The sequence below is a fragment of the Anomaloglossus baeobatrachus genome, chromosome 10, assembly GCF_048569485.1.
Source record: "Anomaloglossus baeobatrachus isolate aAnoBae1 chromosome 10, aAnoBae1.hap1, whole genome shotgun sequence".
Taxonomy (NCBI): Eukaryota; Metazoa; Chordata; class Amphibia; order Anura; family Aromobatidae; genus Anomaloglossus; species Anomaloglossus baeobatrachus.
In genome coordinates, this window is record NC_134362.1 from 164337883 (window position 1) to 164362280 (window position 24398).

General features: G+C 51.9%; 1 protein-coding gene across 1 annotated transcript in view; it reads right to left on the reverse strand.

The window, feature by feature from the left end:
* Nucleotides 1–24398, reverse strand: part of SLC6A2 (solute carrier family 6 member 2) — a 378218-nt gene that overhangs the window by 251181 nt on the left and 102639 nt on the right. The window contains exon 6 of the mRNA XM_075325426.1: nucleotides 3736–3875. Coding sequence (XP_075181541.1) covers nucleotides 3736–3875 — 140 coding nt within the window. The remainder of the gene's footprint in view (nucleotides 1–3735; nucleotides 3876–24398) is intronic.

Genomic DNA, 24398 nt, shown 5'->3' on the forward strand with positions numbered 1-24398 from the left:
GCTGTTTTACTCTGCTCCTACGGCAAGAATTAGGGCAAATGGCAGCATGTCAGCTAGATTTTCTCTCTATAGGGGCACAAGGCAGGGGTGCCCATTGTCCCCCCTGTTTGCTATCGCTATCGAACCACTGGCGGCGGTGATGCGGCGGGATCCTGGTGTAGTGGGTTACCGATATGGGAGTGTGGAGGAGAAAGTGGCCTTAAATGCGGATTATTTATTATTGTTTCTGGCAGATGCAGGGAGTTCCTTGGAGGCGGTAATGAGGGTCATATCTAACTTTGGAAGGATATCAGGGCTCACGATAAATTGGGACAAATCGGTTTTGATGCCACTAGATGAAACGCCTTCCAATGTAGTGGTGACTTGTGCTCCGGTTCAGGTGGTGTCAGAGTTTAAATATCTGGGAATTATGATATCCAATAAACTGACTGACTATGAACGTCTTAATCTCACCGCTCTTTTACTTAAGTTCAAACAAAAGATTCTGGCCTGGTCCAAACTGTACCTCACGATGGTGGGGAGAGTCAACTTAGCTAAAATGATACTAATGCCCCAACTGCTCTATGTGCTCTATAACGCCCCGGTATGGCTACCACAAAATAGGTTTTATAAAATAAATTCTATTTTCCGAGGCTTAATCTGGGGAAGGAAGCGCCCACGGATGAGGTTAGAATATTTACAGAGACCAAAAGACGAAGGGGGACTGGCTCTACCTAATCCTTGGTGCTATTACTTAGCTGCCCAGAGCCAACACATGGTGGGGTGGGGTGTGACAGGTTTGGAGACCTCGGCGGGGAAAATATTACAGTATGTGATCGGAAAAGGTCCTCTGCTGGCAAGTCTGGAGGCGGGAAAGTTCCGTCCACACTCTGCATTATATCCTACTATACAGTTGATAGATAAAGTATGGGGTAAGATCAAACAGATGAGACAGGTAACCGGGTTCACAAGATATACCCCCATGTGGGACAACCCCAACATTCCGGAATTTTTATCCCTTAGGCCCTGTGCGCACTTACCAGATTTTGCCGCGGATTTTTTGCGGTTTTGCTGCATGTTTCGCTGCAGAAAATGTTCAGAACATCTCTGCAGTGAATCACCAGCAAAACCTATGGGAAAAAAAAATCCTGTGCGCACTAGGCGGAATTTGACAGCTGCATGTTTTGCTGATTTCCGCAGCAAAAACAATTGCATGTCAATTCTTTCCGCACGTCGCTGCGGGATTTCACTCCATTGACTCCAATGTAATCGTGAAATCTTGCAGGCAGCAAATTCTGTGCGGTTCACTGCGTTTTCCTGCGTTATTCCCTGCGGTATTTCGCGGTTTACCTCCGGTAATGTACATCGCTTGCCTGCAGTTTTTCAGGGAAGTGATGTCATTACAGGAAGAGGAAGCGGAGTAGAGAGTAAACACACACAGATCACAGACACAGACATAGAAGACAGACACAGACACATAGAACACACATAGAAATCAAACGGAAATATAGAAAAAAAAAAAAAAAAAACGTGGGCTCCGATGTATTTTTACCTTCCAGCCGAGGTAAGCACACAGCGGCGGCCCGGTATTCTCAGGCTGGGGAGGGAGAGGGGCAGGGTTAATGTCCCCCGCCTCACTCCCCATCCCGCAGCCGAGAATATCAGCCGCAGCTGCCCCGGGACTGTCGCATGCATTATGCGGCAGTACCGGCGTGTCCCCGGCTCTTCCTGCAGCCGTGTAGCAGTGGCAGTCAGGGTAATACAAGGAGTTAATGGTGGTGGATCACCACCATTAACTCCAGGCTTGATCATGGCAGCGTCTATGTGACAGCTGACATGATCAACCCGTAAGTAAAGTGAATAAAACACACAGAAAAATCCTTTATTTTAAATAACACACAAACAAGCCTAGTTCACCCTTTTATTAACCCCTCCCGAAACAAAGATCCGGCGTAATCCACAGCTCCGGCGTCCTGCGCTGCTTACATCCAGCCGCGACTGACACAGACACTGCTGAATGCAGCCTCGCAGGGAGACAGCAGAGGTAACTCCAGGGCATATCCCACGGCAGGTAATGTGAACTCACTGCCGACCGTGGGAAATGCAGCGATCTGTCCTCTGTCTATCTATCCCTCTATCTATTCTTCTGTCTCTTTATCCAGCTATCTAAAAGAAGGAAATGATTTTTATTTTTTTTTTTCTTCAATGTGCTTTATTGCATTGAATGCAATAAAGCACATTTGCCAACCCGCACACGGCAAAACCGCGGCAATACCGCGGTAAAACCGCAGCAAACCGCAAGCGGTTTTCGGGTGCGGTTTGCCGCGTTTTTTTACCGCGGGTGCAGTAATATTTGAATACCTGCGGAATTTTTTTGAGAAAATTCCATTTTCCAGTGCGCACATAGCCTTAAAGAATTTGAGCAATGGAGGAGAATTGGTATCTGGTACCTCTCCCAAGTGATGGATGGAAACAGACTTTTGAAGTACTGCTAAAAGACTTCCCACTGGGACATAGTATGTTTTATAAATACCTGCAGCTACGTCACGCATTTGAATCGCAGAACAGAATAACACCAATTGTTATACAATCAGATAGTGTAATTAATATATTAGGGACGCAGAGAGGGACGGCAGGATGTATATCGATGGTCTACCGGGGACTTCTGTCCATGTCGGTTGGGAGGCAACAAATTGGGGCATATGCAAGGTGGGTGGAAGATTTGGGAGAAATTGGGGAGGAGAAATGGGAGTCTATTTTGCAATAGGTCATCAAAATATCACTGAGCGAGGCAAAATGGCTATCGAAATTATATGTTATATACAGAGTATATAGAACCCCCGTGTGGATGAAGAAAGTGGGAGTGAGAACAGATTCCAAGTGTCCAAAATGTACTGTGGAAGAAGCAGGGATCATGCACATGTGGGAATGCCCGTGTTTACAAGGGTTCAGGATCACAGTGTTAAAATTTAATTCAATCAGTGATGCAAGTGGACATACCCAGAAACCCGCTGGTGTGTGTGCTGGGCTATGTGGATGTAGTGGGGAACCCGCTGGTGTGTGCGCTGGGCTATGTGGAGGAAGTGGGGGCGGATGAACAAGAGAAACTGGCAGTGCCACGATTGTTGTATGCAGCAAGGAAACTAATTGCCTTATATTGGCTATCTGAAAAAGCACCGACACGTAAGGAATTTGTTGAAAAAGTGAATTATATTATTTATATGGAGAAAAAGGTTTATATTAAGAGGGGAAGGAGAACTCAATATGAGAAGATTTGGAGCAAGTGGCTGGACTTTCCAGGATTAGCGTCATTTGATCTACTGAAAGATAGGATATTTAGACTATAGGTAGGAAAGGAAAGATCGCAGTGGCTGAGAAATAAGGAGGGCAGGTCATTATGTGAATAAAGAGGGATGCAGAGAGTGGAGGGGTGAGACTGTCGACCGGAAGAGGGTGGGGGGGGGATGTGTGAGGACTACCCTCACAATTTGTTGTTATGTTTATGAAAGTTTTAAAATGCAATAAAAATTTCTGATTTAAAAAAAAAAAAAAAAAAAATCAGATCAATAAAAGGCGGATGTGCAGTACCATCAGTTGACGGAGCAGCTCCGGAAATGAGCATTTCCATCTGCCTGCTACCGCCGGGACCAATGACAGCTGATTGGCTGCGGTGCTGGGTGTCGAACACCGGCCGATCAGACATTGATTACTTATCCTAAGGATATTTGCCATCAATGTAAAAAAATATAATCCTACCTGTGTCCTTAGCCAGTCTTTCATCAACTTCCCTCTCAAATTCAGAAACGCGCAACGTCCTCCTCCTTCCCTCTTTTCTCAGCATCTTGATTGGTTGGGTGTCCTGTAAATCCGGCAGGCTGAGGCTCACAATGCCCACACTACGAGGAAGAAGCATATTATATAAAGTTTCATTCCATTGTGAATTGTTCTTGAAATTCTTACAACAAGCCAGGCTGAATTATTGAAAATCAATGTCAAGAAAAGTAGTTAAAAAAAAAAAAAGGACACAAATAATTTTACACAATTGTTTAACAATGCACTCTGTTTGCACGCACCATCCTGCCCAAACACATTAAAGGGAATCTATGAATAGGTTTTGCTATGTAATCTGAGAGCAGCATGATGTAGAGGCAAAGAGTCTGATTCCAGTGATGTGTCACTTACTAATCAGTGTTTTATCAGCAGGAGATTATCACAACAGAACTAGGTGTCTCATGCCTAAAGGCCCCTTAAAGCTGGGTTTACACACTGCAACATCGCAAAGGACATCGCTGTAACGTCACCGATTTTGTGACGTAACAGCGACCTCCCTAAGTCTCTGCTAAGTCGCTGGTGAGCGTTCAAACAGGCAAACCTGGCCAACAACTCAACAGCGATCCGGACCTGCAGAGCGACCTAGCTGGTTGTTGGGGACGTTGATAAGCAGCCTTTTGAAAGGGAAGTTGCTAACAAAGTCGCTGCAAAGTCTTCACACACTGAAACTTCATGCTGCACAGCGGGAAACAAAGGACCTAGGAATGGTCCTGAACGATTTGTAACGATTACAACTTCACAGCAGGGGCCGGGTCGCTGATAGGTTTCACACACTGCAACATCGCAAACAACATCGCTATTGCGTCACAATACCGGTGACGTTACAGCGATGTCGTTTGAGATGTTGCAGTGTGTAAACCCAGCTTTACACAGAGACTTTCAGCGATCCCACCAGCGATTCCAACCTGGCCAGGATCGCTACAAAGTCTCTGGTGAGTCTCTGGTGAGCTGTCAAACAGGCAAACCTGGCCAACGACGCAACAGCGATCCGTACCTGCAGAACGACCTAGCTAGTCAAACACTGGAAACGAGTGATGTGTCACAATGTCTGTCAATCACTATTCTCTGTCAGTCGGTCTCTCCCTCTCGGTCTCTATTCTCTCTCTGTCGGTCCGTCACTATCTCTGTCCCTCTCTCTCAGTCTGTCGGTCATTTTCCCCTCCTCTCTCATACTCACCGATCCCCGGCACGGCACTGCACGGCATTCACACTGCTGCGGCGGCTTTTACTATTTTGAAAAAGCCGGCCGCTCATTAAAACAATTTCGTATTCCCTACTTTCTCCGCCCACAGGCACCTATGATTGGTTGCAGTGAGACACGCCCCCACGCTGAGTGACAGGTGTCTCACTACACCCAATCACAGCAGCCGGTGGGCGTGTCTATACGGTGCAGTGAAATAAATAAATTTAAAAAAAAACCAGCGTGCGGTCCCCCCCAATTTTAATACCAGCCAGATAGAGCCATACAGCTGAAGGCTGGTATTCTCAGGATGGGGAGCTCCACGTTATGGGGAGCCCCCCAGCCTAACCATATCAGTCAGCAACCGCCCAGAATTGCAGCATACATTAGATGCGACAGTTCTGGGACTGTACCCGGCTCTTCCCGATTTGCCCTGGTGCGTTGGCAAATCGGGGTAATAAGGAGTTATTGGTAGCCCATAGCTGCCAATAAGTCCTAGATTAAAGGGGTTATCCGGCTTCTTTGACTTTTTTTTTTATTTCCCTATTGGGCTACATTGGGGCAGGTAAGTAGATAGAGACCACTTACCTGCCCCGCTGTCAGCCCCTCTCCCCCGGCTCAGAGCGGTCATGTGACCGCTCCTGCCGCGATTTTGCTGCTTCCGGTCTTTGCACGTCTACATGGGCAGGGCCATGTTGACATGCAAATGTGGAGCAGCATGTCACCTCCCTGCTGGGTGTCTACAGTAACCTCCCCCTGCACTGCTGTGGGGGTCCGTGACCTGGGGGCGGGGCCTGGCGGCAGCTGCCGTGGTGTCAGCTCCAGCACCGGGCCCCCTGCCCAGGATCGCACATTCAAATGTACCGGCATCACAGATCACCGATGCCGCTACATTTGAAAGTGCTGATGAGAAGCAGCGCAGCGCTGCTTCTCATCACTGTCCCTCCCGCTGTCTGTGCAATCTGCAGCACAGCGGTGACGTCACTACTGTGCTGAACAGAGCACAGACAGCGCACGAACGTGCAGGAGCGGCGGGGACCGAGGACAGGTGAGTATGTACTCCACATGTGTTCCCTATGGGGATGGGGATGGGGGGGCTGGCAGAGCCATATGTGTGCGTGTGCAGAGCCATGTGTGTGCGTGTACGGTGCAGAGCCATGTGTGTGCGTGTGCGGTACAGAGCCATATGTGTGCGTGTGCAGAGCCATGTGTGTGCGTTTACGGTGCAGAGCCATGTGTGTGCGTGTGCAGAGCCATGTGTGTGCGCGTGTACGGTGCAGAGCCATGTGTGTGCGTGTACGGTGCAGAGCCATGTGTGTGCGTGTACGGTGCAGAGCCATGTGTGTGCGTGTGCAGAGCCATATGTGTGCGTGTGCGGTACAGAGCCATATGTGTGCGTGTGCGGTACAGAGCCATATGTGTACGGTGCAGAGCCATGTGTGTGCGTGTGCAGAGCCATATGTGTGCATGTGCGGTACAGAGCCATATGTGTGCGTGTGCAGAGCCATGTGTGTGCAGAGCCATGTGTGTGCGTGTACGGTGCAGAGCCATATGTGTGCGTGTGCGGTACAGAGCCATATGTGTGCGTGTGCGGTACAGAGCCATATGTGTGCGTGTGCAGAGCCATGTGTGTGCGTGTACGGTGCAGAGCCATATGTGTACGGTGCAGAGCCATATGTGTGCGTGTACGGTGCAGAGCCATATGTGTGCGTGTGCAGAGCCATGTGTGTGCGTGTACGGTGCATAGCCATATGTGTGCGTGTGCGGTACAGAGCCATGTGTGTGCGTTTACGGTGCAGAGCCATGTGTGTGCGTGTGCAGAGCCATATGTGTGCGTGTGCAGTACAGAGCCATATGTGTACGGTGCAGAGCCATGTGTGTGCGTGTGCAGAGCCATGTGTGTGCGTGTACGGTGCAGAGCCATATGTGTGCGTGTGCGGTACAGAGCCATATGTGTGCGTGTGCAGAGCCATGTGTGTGCGTGTACGGTGCAGAGCCATATGTGTGCGTGTGCGGTACAGAGCCATGTGTGCGTGTGCGGTACAGAGCCATATGTGTGCGTGTGCAGAGCCATGTGTGTGCGTGTACGGTGCAGAGCCATATGTGTGCGTGTGCGGTACAGAGCCATGTGTGTGCGTGTACGGTGCAGAGCCATGTGTGTGCGTTTACGGTGCAGAGCCATGTGTGTGCGTGTGCAGAGCCATATGTGTGCGTGTGCGGTACAGAGCCATATGTGTACGGTGCAGAGCCATGTGTGTGCGTGTGCAGAGCCATGTGTGTGCGTGTGCAGAGCCATATGTGTGTGCGTGTACGGTGCAGAGCCATATGTGTGTGTGCGGTACAGAGCCATATGTGTGCGTGTGCAGAGCTATGTGTGCGTGTGCAGAGCTGTGTGTGCGTGTACGGTGCAGAGCCATGTGTGTGCGTGTACGGTGCAGAGCCATGTGTGTGCGTGTACGGTGCAGAGCCATGTGTGTGCGTGTGCAGAGCCATGTGTGTGCGTGTGCAGAGCCATATGTGTGCGTGTGCGGTACAGAGCCATATGTGTACGGTGCAGAGCCATGTGTGTGCAGAGCCATGTGTGTGCGTGTACGGTGCAGAGCCATATGTGTGCGGTACAGAGCCATATGTGTGCGTGTGCAGAGCCATGTGTGTGCGTGTACGGTGCAGAGCCATATGTGTGCGTGTACGGTACAGAGCCATATGTGTGCGTGTGCGGTACAGAGCCATATGTGTGCGTGTGCAGAGCCATGTGTGCGTGTACGGTGCAGAGCCATGTGTGTGCGTGTTCAGAGCCATATGTGTGCGTGTGCGGTACAGAGCCATATGTGTACGGTGCAGAGCCATGTGTGTGCGTGTGCAGAGCCATGTGTGTACGGTGCAGAGCCATATGTGTGCGTGTGCGGTACAGAGCCATATGTGTGCGTGTGCAGAGCCATGTGTGTGCGTGTACGGTGCAGAGCCATAATGTGTGCGTGTGCGGTACAGAGCCATATGTGTGCGTGTGCAGAGCCATGTGTGTGCGTTTACGGTGCAGAGCCATGTGTGTGCGTTTACGGTGCAGAGCCATGTGTGTGCGTGTACGGTGCAGAGCCATGTGTGTGCGTGTACGGTGCAGAGCCATGTGTGTGCGTGTGCGGTACAGAGCCATATGTGTGCGTGTGCAGAGCCATGTGTGTGCATGTACGGTGCAGAGCCATGTGTGTGCGTTTACGGTGCAGAGCCATGTGTGTGCGTGTACGGTGCAGAGCCATGTGTGTGCGTGTACGGTGCAGAGCCATGTGTGTGCGTGTACGGTGCAGAGCCCGATGTGGGCTGTTATTTGCAATGCTGTAGTGATACCAGGTCAGGTGCTGGGCAAGAATATACTGACAGGGAATGTGTGTGCAGGGGCGGGCAGAGGGTGCGGCTGGACACTGAGGCTGGGCGGTGACAGCTGTGACTGGGAGGTTTTGCACAGGAAGTGGTCAGTTTGCTAGAGCTGAATGTAAACAAGAAGCTGCAGAGAATAAAGGTATAATTCAAGAGGAACAAAAGTTAGAAAACAAAAAATAACAATGTAGGGGTGATTTATATGACAATACAGCACAGATAAACTCAAAAATTTTTGTTAAGCTAATGTCGGACAACTCCTTTAATCATGTCAGGAGTCTATGAGATACCTTCCATGATTAATCTAATCTGTAAATTACAGTAAATAAAAAACACACACACACACACACCACACACACACACACACACACAAACTGAAAAAGTCATTTATTAGAAATAAAAAACACAAACACATTCCCTCATCATCAATTTAAATCAGCCCCAAAAAGCCCTCCTTGTCCGGCGTAATCCATGGACCTCCAGCGTCGCTTCCAGCTCTGCTGCATGCAGGTGACAGGAGCAGCAGAAGACACCGCCGCACCTGTCACCTCCACGCAGCTAATGAAGGCAATAGCGCGATCAGCTGAGCTGTCACTGAGGTTACCTGGATCCAGCGGTGGCCGCGGGTAACCTCAGTGACAGCTCAGCTGATCGCGCTACTCACCTCAGTTGCTGCCTGGAGCTGACCGGAGCGGCGGTGAGTAGCGCGATCAGCTGAGCTGTCACTGAGGTTACCCGCAGGCCACCGCTGCATCCACCGCTGGATCCAGTGACAGCGGGTAACCTCAGTGACAGCTCAGCTGATCGCGCGGCTGTCTTCATTAGCTGCGTGGAGGTGACAGGAGCGGCGGTGTCTTCTGCTGCACCTGTCACCTGCATGCAGCTGAGCTGGAAGCGACGCTGGAGGTCCGTGGATTACGCCGGACAAGGAGGGCTTTTTGGGGCTTATTAAATTGGTGATGAGGGAATGTGTTTGTGTTTTTTATTTCTAATAAAGGATTTTTTCGGGTGTGTTTATTTACTGTAATTTACAGATTAATCATGGAAGGAATCTCGGGGAGACGCCTGACATGATTAATCTAGGACTTATTGGCAGCTATGGGCTGCCAATAACTCCTTATTACCCCGATTTGACAACGCACCAGGGCAAATCGGGAAGAGCCGGGTACAGTCCCAGAACTGTCGCATCTAATGTATGCGGCAATTCTGGGCGGCTGCTGACTGATATTGTTAGACTGGGGGGCTCCCCATAACGTGGAGCTCCCCATCCTGAGAATACCAGCCTTCAGCCGTATGGCTTTATCTGGCTGGTATTAAAATTGGGGGGGACCGCACGCCGTTTTTAATTATTTAATTATTTATTTCACTGCACAGTATAGACACGCCCACCGGCTGCTGTGATTGGGTGCAGTGAGACACCTGTCACTCAGCGTGGGGCCATGTCTCACTGCAACCAATCATAGGCGCCTGTGGGCGGGGAAAGTAGGGAATACGAAATTGTTTAATGAGCGGCCGGCTTTTTCAAAATAGTAAAAGCCGCCGGAGCAGTGTGAATGCCGTGCAGTGCCGCGCCGGGGATCGGGGAGTATGAGAGAGGAGGGGAAAATGACCGACAGACTGTGAGAGAGGGACAGAGATAGTGACGGACCGACAGAGAGAGAATAGAGGCCGAGAGGGAGAGACCGACTGACAGAATAGTGATTGACAGATATTGTGACACATCACTCGGTTCCAGTGTTAAGTCCCCTTTACACACTGGTCCTTTGTTTCCCGCTGTGCAGCAAAGTCTCAAAGAATGGTCCTGAACGATTTGTAGCAATCAGCAACATCACAGCAGGGGCCAGGTCGCTGATGTGTTTCACACACTGCAATGTCGCTGGGTAGGTCGCTATTACGTCACAAAACCGGTGACGTTACAGCGATGTCGTTTGAGATGTTGCAGTGTGTAAAGCCACCTTAAGGCTATGTGCCCACGGGAGCTTGTTTCTGTGGATTTTGCCGCGGAAAACCTGCGGATTTTTCTGGATTTTCCAGATAAATCCGCAGGTTTTAGCATGTACAGACACTCCCCATGTTATCCTATGGGACATGGGGAGTGCTGTGTCCACACTGCGGAAAGTGCGACTGTGGAATATGCTGCGGATGTCCCGCAGCCACACGTAACTGCATGTCAATTATTCCTGCGTAATTACCTGCGGAAATCCCGGCCCTCCGCTATGGAGATCGAGGCCGGGACGTCCGCAGGTAAGCCGCATGAATGTCCGCATGTTTCCCGCAGCTATTCCGCTGGAATCTCGCAGCTAAAAATAGCTGCGGATGCCGGCGGGCTGGTGCGGGAAACATGCGCTCGTACCTGCGGATACATCCGCAAGTACGAGAGCCAGTGGGCCCATAGCCTAATTAACTTCTCTGTATAACTCCTCCCCTGCCAACGGATTGGCTTTCTGTTCACACTTTGCATATGGCCGAAAGCTGCCAATAAGTGGTGTGGGTAGAGTTATACAGAGCTCAGCATTTAGAGGACTGGTAGATCTGCAGCAGATAAAACAGTGATTTTATCAAAACTCCAGTAAGTGATATTGCTGCTTTCAGGGTCTCAGCCCCTACATCATGCTGCTCTCAGTTCACATAGCAAAACCCTGCTGACTGATTCCTTTTAAACAAGTAGCAGATCGGTGGGGGTCCGAGAATTGAGACCAATACTGATTGCTCAAAAGAGTGCTTCTGCTTGCTAAAGTGATCTTTTGGAGGGAGTCTCGGGACTTAACCCCCCAAAACAGCAGCTGTAATAAATAGAAAAAAAAAAACAGATTTGTGTGTACTCACCGTAAAATAGTTTTCTCTTAGCCATCATTGGGGGACACAGGACCATGGGTGTTATGCTGCCTATTTATAGGAGGACACTAAGTAGATGCAAAAGCATAGCTCCTCCTCTGCAGTATACACCCCCTGGCCGGGCCAGGCAGCCTCAGTTTTAGTACACAAGCAGTACGAGAGAAAAAAAAAAAACACACACAGTAAAAAACCTCAGAGGAACATGAGAAAAGAAGAGTCATAACCAAATAAGGTACTGAGAGAACCAAGGCCCAACAGGGCGGGTATTGTGTCCCCCAATGATGGCTAAGAGAAAACGATTTTACGGTGAGTACACAAAAATCCGTTTTTCTCTGACGCCTCATTGGGGGACACAGGACCATGGGACGTCCTAAAGCAGTCCATGGGTGGGAAAAATAAAAGACGACAACACAACCCAAGGACTAGGAACCAGTCCCAGACAGCCTGGAGCGCCTACTGAGAGAGGTGCTCTGCCGTTTTCAGAATTTTCCTACCCAGATTTGCCTCAGTTGAAACCTGGGTATGGACTCTGTAATGCTTTGAAAACGTATTTAGGCTTGACCAGGTTGCAGCCTTACACACCTCTTCCACTGAAGCCTGATGTCGAACTGACCCATCCTTTTTGGGGACCACAAAGAGGTTGGAATAAAAACCCCCGAACTTCTCGTCGTCTGGGACAGGTATTATCTCTCCTGCTGTTTGGAGCGAGTGGATTGCTGAGAAAAAAGCTTTGCGTCATTTTCGAGTCTTTGGGGGGTTTGAGAGAAAGAATTTCGGACCCGACCCCCGAGTCGGTTCTATGTGGTATCCGGAAGACACAAGGTCTCGCACCCATTTGTTGTCTGAGGCGGCAGCCCAGATGTGTTGAAAGAGCCGCAGTCGACCTCCTACAATGAGTGTGTCTTCCGGGGCGCCGAAGGAGTCATGAGGGGGGAAAACGTCGTGGCCTAGTCTACCTAGTCCTGGACTGTTTCGGTCTAGGCTGCCATGACGAAGTGGGTTTCGGGGAGAGCTGAGGTTGGTCGGTCCCTGCGTAGTCCGTGGCTGGTGGCGGGGACAGCACGGGATGTCGACCAACCAAATGAGTTCCGAAAGGAGCGGAACGAGGACTGTGGACGTCTGGTGAAGGACGTCCTGGACTTCAGCTGGGGGAGGGAGGTACTCTTTCCTCCCGTGGCGTCAGAAATTAGCTTGTCCAGACGTTCGTCAAACAATCGGTCTGGAAAAAAGGGAAGGCCCGTGAGAGACTTCTTGGAGGCAGAGTCCGCTGGCCATTGTCGGAGCCAGAGAGCTCTACGGATGGCTATGGTATTTGAGGCGGCAAACGCTGCGCAGGTAGCAGCGTCCATGGAGGCCTGCATGAGGTACTCCGTCGCAGCGGCAATTTGAGCTGTTACCTCTGTGAAGGTCTGAGTGAACTGGGATTCCTCAAGCGAAGTGTTAAAGGATTCTGCCCAGACCAAGATCGCCTTTGCGACCCACACAGCGGCAAAGGAGGGCGAGAGGGAGGAACCCACAGCCTCAAAAGCAGAGCGGGCGAGGTGCTCCACTTATGTCGGGTCCTTGATGGAGGAACCATCGGGTAAAGACAGGATCGTCTTTGTGGTAAGGCGGGAGACCCGGGGGGGGGGGGGGGGGGGGTCGACCGAGGGCGGATCGGCAAAAGGGTACCGGGACTCCATGAGTTTTCGGTTACCGAAGCGCCTGTCAGGCTTCTCCCTTTGCTTTGTGAGGATATCCTGAAACTCTGGGTGATCAGCGAAAACCTTTTGGGGTTTCCTTGCCCTCTTAAAGGAGACCACATGGTCAGTGGTAGTGGATGGGGGATCCTCCACATGCAGAGTTTGGTTGATTGCTGCTATAAGGGAGTCTATTGCAGCTTGATCATCTGGGGAGGCTGAAACCAAGGAATCCTCTTGGTATAAACAGCATTCTCCCGCCTCCAGCTCTTCAGAAGCCGTGGAGCGTGGTGGTTATCAGCCGGCTTTTCTGCTAGAGCAAATAAACAGAGCAAATAAACAGCTTGAGTCCCTGAGCCCTGGGCCCTCCCCCTGCCACCAGGAAATTATCTGCAGGACTTTCTGCAAACAGGAGTGACTTCCCCCCTCCTCCAGCCAGCAAGCTAGAGAAAAGTTAACACTGTGTGTGCAGGATCCTTGGGGCTCTTCTCCTTGCACTCAGCAAGGGACTTTCTCATAATAAATACTGTAAATGTCCTGGGAGCCTTCCCTGCAGTGTCTTTTCTCCCTTTGTCTGGGAAACCAGTCAGGGGGGGATCTCACCTTAAAACACTGCTTCCGTCCAGTCAGTGAAAATAGCAGAGTCAGCTTGCTGTGTCCGGTCACACCGGTACCATATTCAACTCAGAGCCTGCAAAGAGGGGCTGAGGAATTGGGCTATAGGGGCACAGGCCTCTACCCAGGGCTTTGGAAAATCGGTGTCTGTGGAACCTGTCGTCCAGCCCAGGATCCAGCGTCGCAGGAGGGGGTACGTGGAGGAGACACTCCACGTTCCCGCCCGTTGATAGTGGGAGATCAGTCCCAAAAGGAAACATTCGCCCTCAAAAAATAACAAACCTTGAAAGGAAGTGCCTCCTACAGACACTAAGCTAAAACTGAGGTTGCCTGGCCCGGCCAGGGGGTGTATACTGCAGAGGAGGAGCTATGCTTTTGCATCTACTTAGTGTCCTCCTATGGATAGGCAGCATAACACCCATGGTCCTGTGTCCCCCAATGAGGCGTCAGAGAAATAAAACTTTTTCACTGATTGCCACATTAAGCAGAGGATGCACCATAATTTAGGGCACATCATCTTTAGCAAATCCTTACCATACTCCGTAGTGCACTGCAGCTCTGTTATACCTCCCGGAAGCATATAGAAGGATTTTTGTGTACTCACTGTAAAATCTTTCTCTGAGTCTTCATTGGGGGACACAGGACCGTGGGTGTATGCTGCTGTGACTAGGAGGCTGACACTAAGTAAACAAAAAAAAGGTTAGCTCCTCCCTAGTAGTTGTACACTCCGAGCCAGAGGCGGACCTAAATCAGTTTAGTGCACAAGCAGTAGGAGGAGTACAAAAACACAACCATACATAAGTCAAGGTAATAACTACAACAAAGTAGCCGTGCAACACATGGTCAGGGAACCTGGGCCACTGTGACAGGCAATATGTAAGAAAACAAGCAGGGTGGGTGCTGTGTCCCCCAATGAAGACTCAGAAAGATTTTACGGTGAGTACACAAAAATCCTTTTGTTTCATTGGGGGACACAGGACCGTGGGACATTGAAAAGCAGTCCCTACGTGGGAAGAGGTAAGCAACGCGGATAGGAAGGAAACGGCCTCTCTCGGCGGGCTTGCCCAAGATGTAAATGCACCTACCTTGTACAGGTGTGCTACTGCCGCCTGCAAAACCTATTTTCCCCAAGACTGGCCTCTGCCGATGCTTGGGTGTGAAGCTGGTAGAATCTGGTAAAGGAGTGCAGACTAGACCAGGTGGCGGTGCCACGGACCTGGTCGGCCGACGTCTGATGCGTAATCGGCCAAGAGATTCCCACTGCACGGGTAGAGTGCGCCTTTACTCCCCATGGCAGAGATCTGTCCTTTATCCAAGAGGCCTCGGAAATGGCGGAAAGGATCCATCTGGCAATTGAGGCCCTGGGTACCAGCATGCCCCTCTTGGGTCCGGAAGGAATGATTAACAGACCAACCGTCTTACGGAAGGGCGCGGTCCTGGAGGCGTAGAGTCTAAAGGCTCGCATCAGGTCCAGAGTATACAAAGCGCTGTCAAGGCTGTGAGAAGGACCAGGACCGGAGGACAGAGAAGAAGGGAATTTTGTTACTTACCGTAAATTCCTTTTCTTCTAGCTCCTATTGGGAGACCCAGACGATTGGGTGTATAGCACTGCCTCCGGAGGCCACACAAAGCATTACACTAAAAAGTGTAAGGCCCCTCCCCTTCTGGCTATACACCCCCCGTGGGATCACGGGCTGCTCAGTTTTAGTGCTAAAGCAAGAAGGAGGAAAGCCAATAACTGGTTTAAACAAATTCACTCCGAAGTAACATCGGAGAACTGAAAACCGTTCAACATGAACAACATGTGTACCCGAAAAAAACCAACAATCCCGAAGGACAACAGGGCGGGTGCTGGGTCTCCCAATAGGAGCTAGAAGAAAAGGAATTTACGGTAAGTAACAAAATTCCCTTCTTCGGCGCTCCATTGGGAGACCCAGACGATTGGGACGTCCAAAAGCAGTCCCTGGGTGGGTAAAGAAATACCTCATGTTAGAGCTGCAAAGACAGCCTTCCCCTACGGGGAGGTAACTGCCGCCTGCAGGACTCTTCTACCTAGGCTGGCGTCCGCCGAAGCATAGGTATGCACCTGATAATGTTTGGTGAAAGTGTGCAGACTGGACCAGGTAGCTGCCTGGCACACCTGTTGAGCCGTAGCCTGGTGTCGTAATGCCCAGGACGCACCCACGGCTCTGGTAGAGTGGGCCTTCAGCCCTGATGGAACCGGAAGCCCAGCAGAATGGTAGGCTTCAAGAATTGGTTCTTTGATCCATCGAGCCAGGGTGGCTTTGGAAGCCTGCGACCCTTTGCGCTTACCAGCGACAAGGACAAAGAGTGCATCCGAGCGGCGCAGGGGCGCCGTGCGGGAAATGTAGATTCTGAGTGCTCTCACCAGATCTAACAAATGTAAATCCTTTTCATACCGAAGAACTGGATGAGGACAAAAGGAAGGCAAGGAGATATCCTGATTAAGATGAAAAGAGGATACCACCTTAGGGAGAAACTCCTGAATGGGGCGCAGCACTACCTTGTCCTGGTGGAACACCAGGAAGGGAGCCTTGGATGACAGCGCTGCTAGCTCAGACACTCTCCGAAGAGACGTGACCGCCACTAGAAAGGCCACTTTCTGTGAGAGACGAGAAAGTGAAACATCCCTCAGAGGCTCGAAGGGCGGCTTCTGGAGAGCAACTAGTACCCTGTTTAGATCCCATGGATCTAACGGCCGCCTGTACGGAGGGACGATATGACAAACCCCCTGCAGGAACGTGCGCACCTGAGAAAGACGTGCTAGACGCTTCTGAAAAAACACGGATAGTGCCGAGACTTGCCCTTTAAGGGAGCCGAGCGACAAGCCCTTTTCCAACCCAGATTGCAGGAAGGAAAGAAAAGTAGGTAACGCGAATGGCCAGTGGGATACTCCTTGTGCAGAGCACCAGGATAAGAAAATCCTCCACGTTCTGTGGTAGATCTTAGCAGAAGTGGACTTCCTAGCCTGTCTCATGGTGGCAACGACTCCTTGGGATAATCCTGAAGACGCTAGGATCCAGGACTCAATGGCCACACAGTCAGGTTCAGGGCCGCAGAATTCCGATGGAAAAACGGCCCTTGGGACAGTAAGTCTGGTCGGTCTGGTAGTGTCCACGGTTGGCCGACCGTGAGATGCCACAGATCCGGGTACCACGACCTCCTCGGCCAGTCTGGGGCGACGAGTATGACGCGGCTGCAATCGGATCTGATCTTGCGTATCACTCTGGGCAAGAGTGCCAGAGGTGGGAACACATAAGGGAGCCGGAACTGCGACCAATCTTGCACTAAGGCGTCTGCCGCCAGAGCTCTTTGATCGCGAGACCGCGCCATGAACGTCGGGACCTTGTTGTTGTGCCGCGACGCCATTAGGTCGACGTCCGGCACCCCCCAGCGGCGACAGATTTCCTGAAACACGTCCGGGTGAAGGGACCATTCCCCTGCGTCCATACCCTGGCGACTGAGGAAGTCTGCTTCCCAGTTTTCTACGCCCGGGATGTGAACCGCTGATATGGTGGATGCTCTGTCCTCCACCCACAACAGAATCCGCCGGACTTCCTGGAAGGCTTGCCGACTGCGTGTCCCTCCTTGGTGGTTGATGTATGCCACCGCTGTGGAGTTGTCCGACTGAATTCGGATCTGCTTTCCTTCCAGCCACTGCTGGAAGGCTAGTAGGGCAAGATACACTGCCCTGATTTCCAGAACATTGATCTGAAGGGTGGACTCCTGCTGAGTCCACGTCCCTTGAGCCCTGTGGTGGAGAAAAACTGCTCCCCACCCTGACAGACTCGCGTCTGTCGTGACCACTGCCCAGGATGGGGGTAGGAATGATCTTCCCTGTGATAATGAGGTGGGAAGAAGCCACCATTGCAGAGAGTCCTTGGCCGTCTGGGAAAGGGAGACTTTCCTGTCCAGGGAAGTTGACTTCCCGTCCCATTGGCGGAGAATGTCCCATTGAAGTGGGCGCAGATGAAACTGTGCAAACGGGACTGCCTCCATTGCTGCCACCATCTTCCCTAGGAAGTGCATGAGGCGCCTTAAGGAGTGCGACTGACCATGAAGGAGAGACTGTACCCCTGTCTGTAGTGACCGCTGCTTGTCCAGCGGAAGCTTCACTACCGCTGAGAGAGTATGAAACTCCATGCCAAGGTACGTTAGTGATTGAGTCGGTGCCAGGTTTGACTTTGAAAAGTTGATGATCCACCCGAAAGTCTGGAGAGTCTCCAGCGCAACATTCAGGCTGTGTTGGCATGCCTCTTGAGAGGGTGCTTTGACAAGTAGATCGTCCAAGTAAGGGATCACCGAGTGTCCCTGGGAGTGCAAGACTGCTACCACTGCCGCCATGACCTTGGTGAAAACCCGTGGGGCTGTCGCCAGACCAAATGGCAGAGCCACGAACTGGAGATGTTCGTCTCTTATCACAAAACGTAGAAAACGTTGGTGCTCTGTAGCAATCGGCACGTGGAGATAAGCATCTTTGATGTCTATTGATGCAAGGAAATCTCCTTGAGACATTGAGGCAATGACGGAGCGGAGGGATTCCATCCGGAACCGCCTGGCGTTCACATGCTTGTTGAGCAGCTTTAGGTCCAGAACAGGACGGAACGAGCCGTCCTTTTTTGGAACCACGAAGAGATTGGAGTAAAAACCTTGCCCTTGTTCCTGAAGAGGAACAGGGATCACCACTCCTTCTGCTCTTAGTGAGCCCACCGCCTGCAGAAGAGCATCTGCTCGGTCGGGATGTGGGGAAGTTCTGAAGAACCGAGGCGGAGGACGAGAACTGAACTCTATCCTGTACCCGTGAGACAAAATGTCTGTTACCCACCGGTCCTTGACCTGTGGCAGCCAAATGTCGCAAAAGCGGGAGAGCCTGCCACCGACCGAGGATGCGGAGGGAGGAGGCCGAAAGTCATGAGGCAGCCGCCTTGGAAGCGGTTCCTCCGGTTGCTTTCTTGGGGCGTGAGTGAGCCCGCCAGGAATCTGAGCCCCTTTGCTCCTTCGGAGTCCCTTTGGACGAGGAGAATTGGGCCTTGCCGGAGCCTCGAAAGGACCGAAACCTCGACTGCCACCTCCTTTGTTGAGGTTTGCTTGATCTGGGCTGGGGTAAGGAGGAGTCTTTACCCTTGGACTGTTTAATGATTTCAGCCAATTGCTCACCAAACAGTCTGTCTACAGATAGTGGCAAGCTGGTTAAACATTTTTTGGAAGCAGAATCCGCTTTCCATTCTTTTAACCACAAGGCTCTGCGCAAAACCACCGAGTTGGCAGACGCCATTGAGGTACGGCTCGTAGAGTCCAGGACAGCGTTGATAGCATAGGTCGCAAACGCAGACATTTGCGAAATTAAGGACTCCACTTGCGGCACTGCTGGACGTATGATAGAGTCCACCTGTGCCAGACCAGCTGAAATAGCTTGGAGTGCCCACACGGCCGCGAATGCTGGAGCAAACGACGCGCCGATAGCTTCATAGACAGATTTCAACCAAAGGTCCATCTGTCTGTCATTGGCACCTTTAAGTGAAGCCCCATCCTCCACTGCAACTATGGATCTAGCCGCAAGCCTGGAGATTGGGGGATCCACCTTTGGACACTGGGTCCAGCGTTTGACCACGTCAGGAGGGAAGGGATAACGTGTATCCTTAAGACGTTTGGAGAAACGCTTGTCTGGATAAGCATGGTGTTTCTGGACTGATTCTCTGAAGTCAGCGTGGTCCAGAAAAGTACTCAGTTTACGCTTGGGATACCTGAAATGGAACTTCTCCTGCTGTGCAGCTGCCTCTTCTGCTGAAGGGGCTGGGGGAGAAATATCCAACAGTCTATTGATGGCCGCTATAAGGTCATTTACCATGGCGTCACCATCAGGAGTATCCAGATTGAGAGCGGTCTCAGGATTAGACTCCTGATCACCCTCCTCTGTCTCATTATGCAGAGACTCTTCTCGCTGAGACCCTGATCCGCGTGATGACGTGGAGGGTCTCTCCCAGCGAGCTCGCTTAGGCTGCCTGGGACTGTCATCTGAGTCAGAGCCTTCAGCCTGAGATGCCTGGGACCCCCTTGAAGCACGGATTAACTCCAACTGAGGGGGACCGGGGAACATTGACGCAGCAGTGTCCATGGTCTGAGTGACCGGCCTGGACTGCAAGGTCTCTAGGATTTTTGTCATAGTGACAGACATCTTGTCAGCAAAAACTGCAAACTCTGTCCCCGTCACCGGGACAGGGTTCACCGGTGACTCTGCCTGGGCCACTACCACCATAGGCTCCGGCTGACGAAGTGGCACAGGGACCGAACATTGCACACAATGGGGGTCCTTGGAACCTGCCGGTAGATCAGCCCCACAAGCGGCACAAGCAGCGTATACAGCCTGTGTCTTGGCACCCTTGCGTTTTGCGGATGACATGTTGTCGTCTCCTCAGAGCAATATAGGGTATACAGCCAAGAAGCGACCGTACAGTGCAATATATATATATATATATATATATATATATATATATATATATATATATATATATATATATATATATATATATATATATATATATATATATATATATATATATATATATATATATATATATATATATATATATATATATATATATTATAGAGAAAAAAATTCCCCAATATAACACTGTGGCACTAGTGGGGCCAGCACTAATGTGCTGCTTACCGCCCGCTTAACGCGGGTGTGTGGTCGCCAGAAATCCCTTGTCTGGGTCTCCCAGAGCCTGTGTCCGTTCTCCAGCCAGACTGCATGTAGGAATGGCTGCCGGCGTCCTGTGGAGAGGGGCGGGCCCTGGGCGTGTGCAGACAAAGTGCGGGAAACCTGCGTCCCACTGTGCTCAGTGAGAGGGCTGGAGTATGTAAATAAGACTCCAGCCCTCGGCGCTGACTATCGTACAGCGTCTCTCCCTTGCCCTGATTGACAGGGTGGGGGCGGGAACGAAGCGGAGCTAGGCCGCAAAAGCCGGGGACTAGATTTATAAGCGCCGCCGTCGTAAAAGCACGGTCGGCGCTAAGTCCCCGGCGCACCACAAGTCTCAGCCGCGCCGCCGCTCCAGGGGCGGCCGGCGCGGCAGTTCCCAACACATAAAGTCCCTCAGAGAAACTGCAGTGACTGTAACCCCAGCGTGCCGCGCTACTGTCCCCGGCGCACTAGCACACCCAGCAAGGCTGGAGTGTGCGCGGCCTGTCCATACGGGGACACAGAGTACCTGAATGTTGCAGGGCCTTGTCCCTGAACGGTACCCAGCTCCGTATCCAGCAGGTTCTACGGGTCTGTGGATGGAGCCCGGCCTCAGGGCTTGGGGGCCGGTAAGATCCCACTTCCTCAGAGCCCCTCAGGGGGATGGGGAAGGAAAGCAGCATGTGGGCTCCAGCCTCCGTACCCACAATGGGTACCTCAACCTTAACAAACACCGCCAATAGGAATGGGGTGAGAAGGGAGCATGCTGGGGGCCCTAGTATGGGCCCTCTTTTCTTCCATCCGATATAGTCAGCAGCTACTGCTGACTAAACAGTGGAGCTATGCGTGGATGTCTGACCTCCTTCGCACAAAGCTTGAAAACTGAGCAGCCCGTGATCCCACGGGGGGTGTATAGCCAGAAGGGGAGGGGCCTTACACTTTTTAGTGTAATGCTTTGTGTGGCCTCCGGAGGCAGTGCTATACACCCAATCGTCTGGGTCTCCCAATGGAGCGCCGAAGAAAACAATCCTCATTTGGATGGAACGGTGAGACTGCCCTGGGTAGAAGGGAGGGATCCGACCGGAGCACCACCTTGTCTTGGTGGAAGACCCGAAAAGGGGTAAGGACCGAAAGAGCTTTCAACTCGGACATTCTTCGTATAGAAGTGATGGCAACGAGGAACACCACTCTCCAAAACAGGTGAGAAGGAAAGAATCTCGAAAGGTGCAAACGGCGGACCTTGAAACGAACCCAGCACTAGCATAAGATTCCACAGTTCTAGTGAACGTCAATACGGCGGAGCTGGATGGACAACTCCATGAATGAAGGCCTTGATCCGCGGGTGAGAAGCGAGAGTCCTCTGAAACAGAATTTACAGAGCCGACACTTGGCTTTTAAGCGTGGAGAGTGTGAGACTCGCATCCAGACCTGACTTGAGGGGCGAGAGAAGGAGAGAGGAGAAGAGATCCTGTGTTCTTCAAAACCACCGGAGGAAGAACGCTCCACGTGCGGTAGTGGATCCTCGCAGAAGATGGCATCCTGATCCTAATCATTGACTGTATTGACTTTGTCGAAAAGCCTGACTGAGGTATTACCCAGTATACAGGAGCCAGACTGCCAAATGTAGGACTTCCGAGTTCTGGTGGAAGAGCGAGAGAGAGAGAGAAGGCCCTGCCACAGAAGATCTGGACGGTCTGGAAGGCGCCCGGGGACAGCCGAGTGGGGCTGAATAAGTTCCACGATCCATGCTAGCCTGGGCCACTTTGGAGCCATAAGAATGACTGGAAATCCTTCCGCCCTGATGTTCTGAGAACCTTCGGGATCAGGGGCCGCAGTGGGAAGGAGTACGGGAGCCTGCACAGGGTCCACACGTCGACCCCTAGCGCCAGGTGGTCGCGGTAGCCCGCGATGAACCATGGAACCTGACAGTCGAATCGGGAGGCCCTTAGGACCACCTTCGGAGTCCTTTATCTGCCGCCGATCTGGTTGAAGCTTTTCCTGTTGAGGGACCATTCGCCTGAAGCGAGGCCTTCCTTGCTAGGTAGGCGTTTTGAATGTCCAGCGACGTCAGAAATTCGCCGACTTCCATGGAGTTGATCACAGAGCGGAGGGACTCCATGCAAAATGCTCAAGGGCTCACCGACCTGCTGAGAAAGCTCCGGGTCGAGGACGGGGCGGACCGAGCCGACCCTCTTTGGGACCACAAAGAGGCTGCAATAAAAACGCTGGAAGAGATCTGATGGCGGGACTGGTACCACAACTCCAGAGTGGAGGAGAGACTCCATGGAGGGGAGGAACGCGCGAACCTGCACGGGAGACTCAGGAGGGCGAGAACAGAAAAAAAAAACGTCTCGATGGCCTTGAATCGAATCTATTTTGTAGTCTGAGACAATGATCTCTCTGACCGAGGATCTGCATCTAAGGGGAGCCAGACATGCTGGAAGCGAGACAGTAGCCCCCCCACTAGTATGGCGCTGCTGCCCGCAGACCGCGAATCATTTGGAGGAGCAACGATGAGACCTGGAAGCGGACTTCGTGAACTGGTGGGGGCGCAAATGCCTGGAGGGATTGGTCATGAAGGAGCCTTCTTGTCCCTCCAAGGGGAGGATGGTTTCCGAGGATGAAATGTTCCGGACGGGCTTGGGCCGAAAATAGGGAAGAGGAGTACTCTTTTCTCCTGTAGCACCGGAGATCCACTGGATTAGCCTAGCTCCAAAAAGATGCTCTTCTAAGAACGGAGGGGAAGTCAGCTACTTCCAGAAGCCGGATCCGCGTTCCAGGTCCTGAGCCTGAGGGCTCGACGGATGGTCACACTGTTGCAGGTGCCTGGGCCGCGCCATTGGCAGGCTTCAGGGATGCATTGAACTCACCCGCGAGTGTCATCTGCGAAGAGATGTTAGCCAGCTCCGGAAACGGCAGAGATGGAACCGAGTCCACTGCGCAGAATGTCCGCCCAGGACATCAGCAGCTTTGCAACCCACACCGAGGCAAAGACCGGGGAAATGGAAGTTCCCGCTGGCTCGAAGGCAGAACGGGCCCACCTGTGAATGGTACGGTACGTGGAGTCCCTGGGAGACGCACTGTTAGGGGTGAGAAGTCCGGGATCTGGTGGGCTGACCACAGGGGAGTCTGCCCATTCTTCTCGGAGCCCTTCAGAGAAGGGATAATTCAACAAAATGGACTTACCGCTGGTGCATACCGTGACCGGCTGTTGTCTATGGTTACTCTGTAACTCAGTGAACTCTGGATGTCCACTGAATGCATTATGGACTCGCCTCGTCCGCTTAATGGAGACTTGGGTGCTCTGAGAAGAGACGGGATTCTACCTGTATCATCAGAGTCTGATTCACCGCTTCTACCAGGCTATCCACCATGCGCCGGACATCAGCCGCTTGTACGGAATCCAGCAGAGGTGCTGTATCGGAATCGACACCTGAGAGGTCGGAAGACTCCAGGGAGAAGTGGTAGTCTGGACCTGGGAATGAGGGTGAAGCCTGGGAGGGCGCTTAAGACGAGACCTGGCCGGTCCGCTCCTGAGTAGCAGAGGACCGTGGGACGGAGCTCACTTCCTACAGAGATTGCGCTAGGCCTGTGGAGGGCTGATCGAACGTCAGCAAGAGACACAGAGCTTGCGCGATGGTCCGAGATGCCTCAGAGAGGGAATCTACGGACTGCGACAGGGACGCTAACCAGTCGGGAGGGGGCGGGAAGCAGGGCCCTGCAGGATCGTAGGCTGCGCAGCAGCATCTGAGGCGTCGGGGGAGGGGTCCTGTGGACGCTGCGGGTCTGCAGAGCAGTCGGAGCATAGCTGGACCTCCTGGCCTAGGGGGAATTCACCAAGGCAAGGGAACCTGTTTGGGTCGGGTGGACCAGGATTATGCAAAGGTACTCTCGCTGGGGCTGCTAGGCAGGAGACAGGAGAACGACCAAACTGTCGCGAATACGTGAGGGCTAACTCCGTAGGAGCAATTCGTACCCAGGTCCTGTGTGCTGCCTACCAGTCGAGAGAGAGGGATCCCGGTAACGCCGGAGACAGGAGGTAAACTAGGGAGCTGCTGCATCATTGGTAGGAAAAGGACAGGGTTGAGACCCCACAGATATATGATCTAAGGGGGTTGTCTGGCACTAAGCATATCTATTTGTTTGCTAGAAGCAGTAGCCTTCCCCCGAGGGCGTTCCTGGTATTATAGTTCCTGCCAGA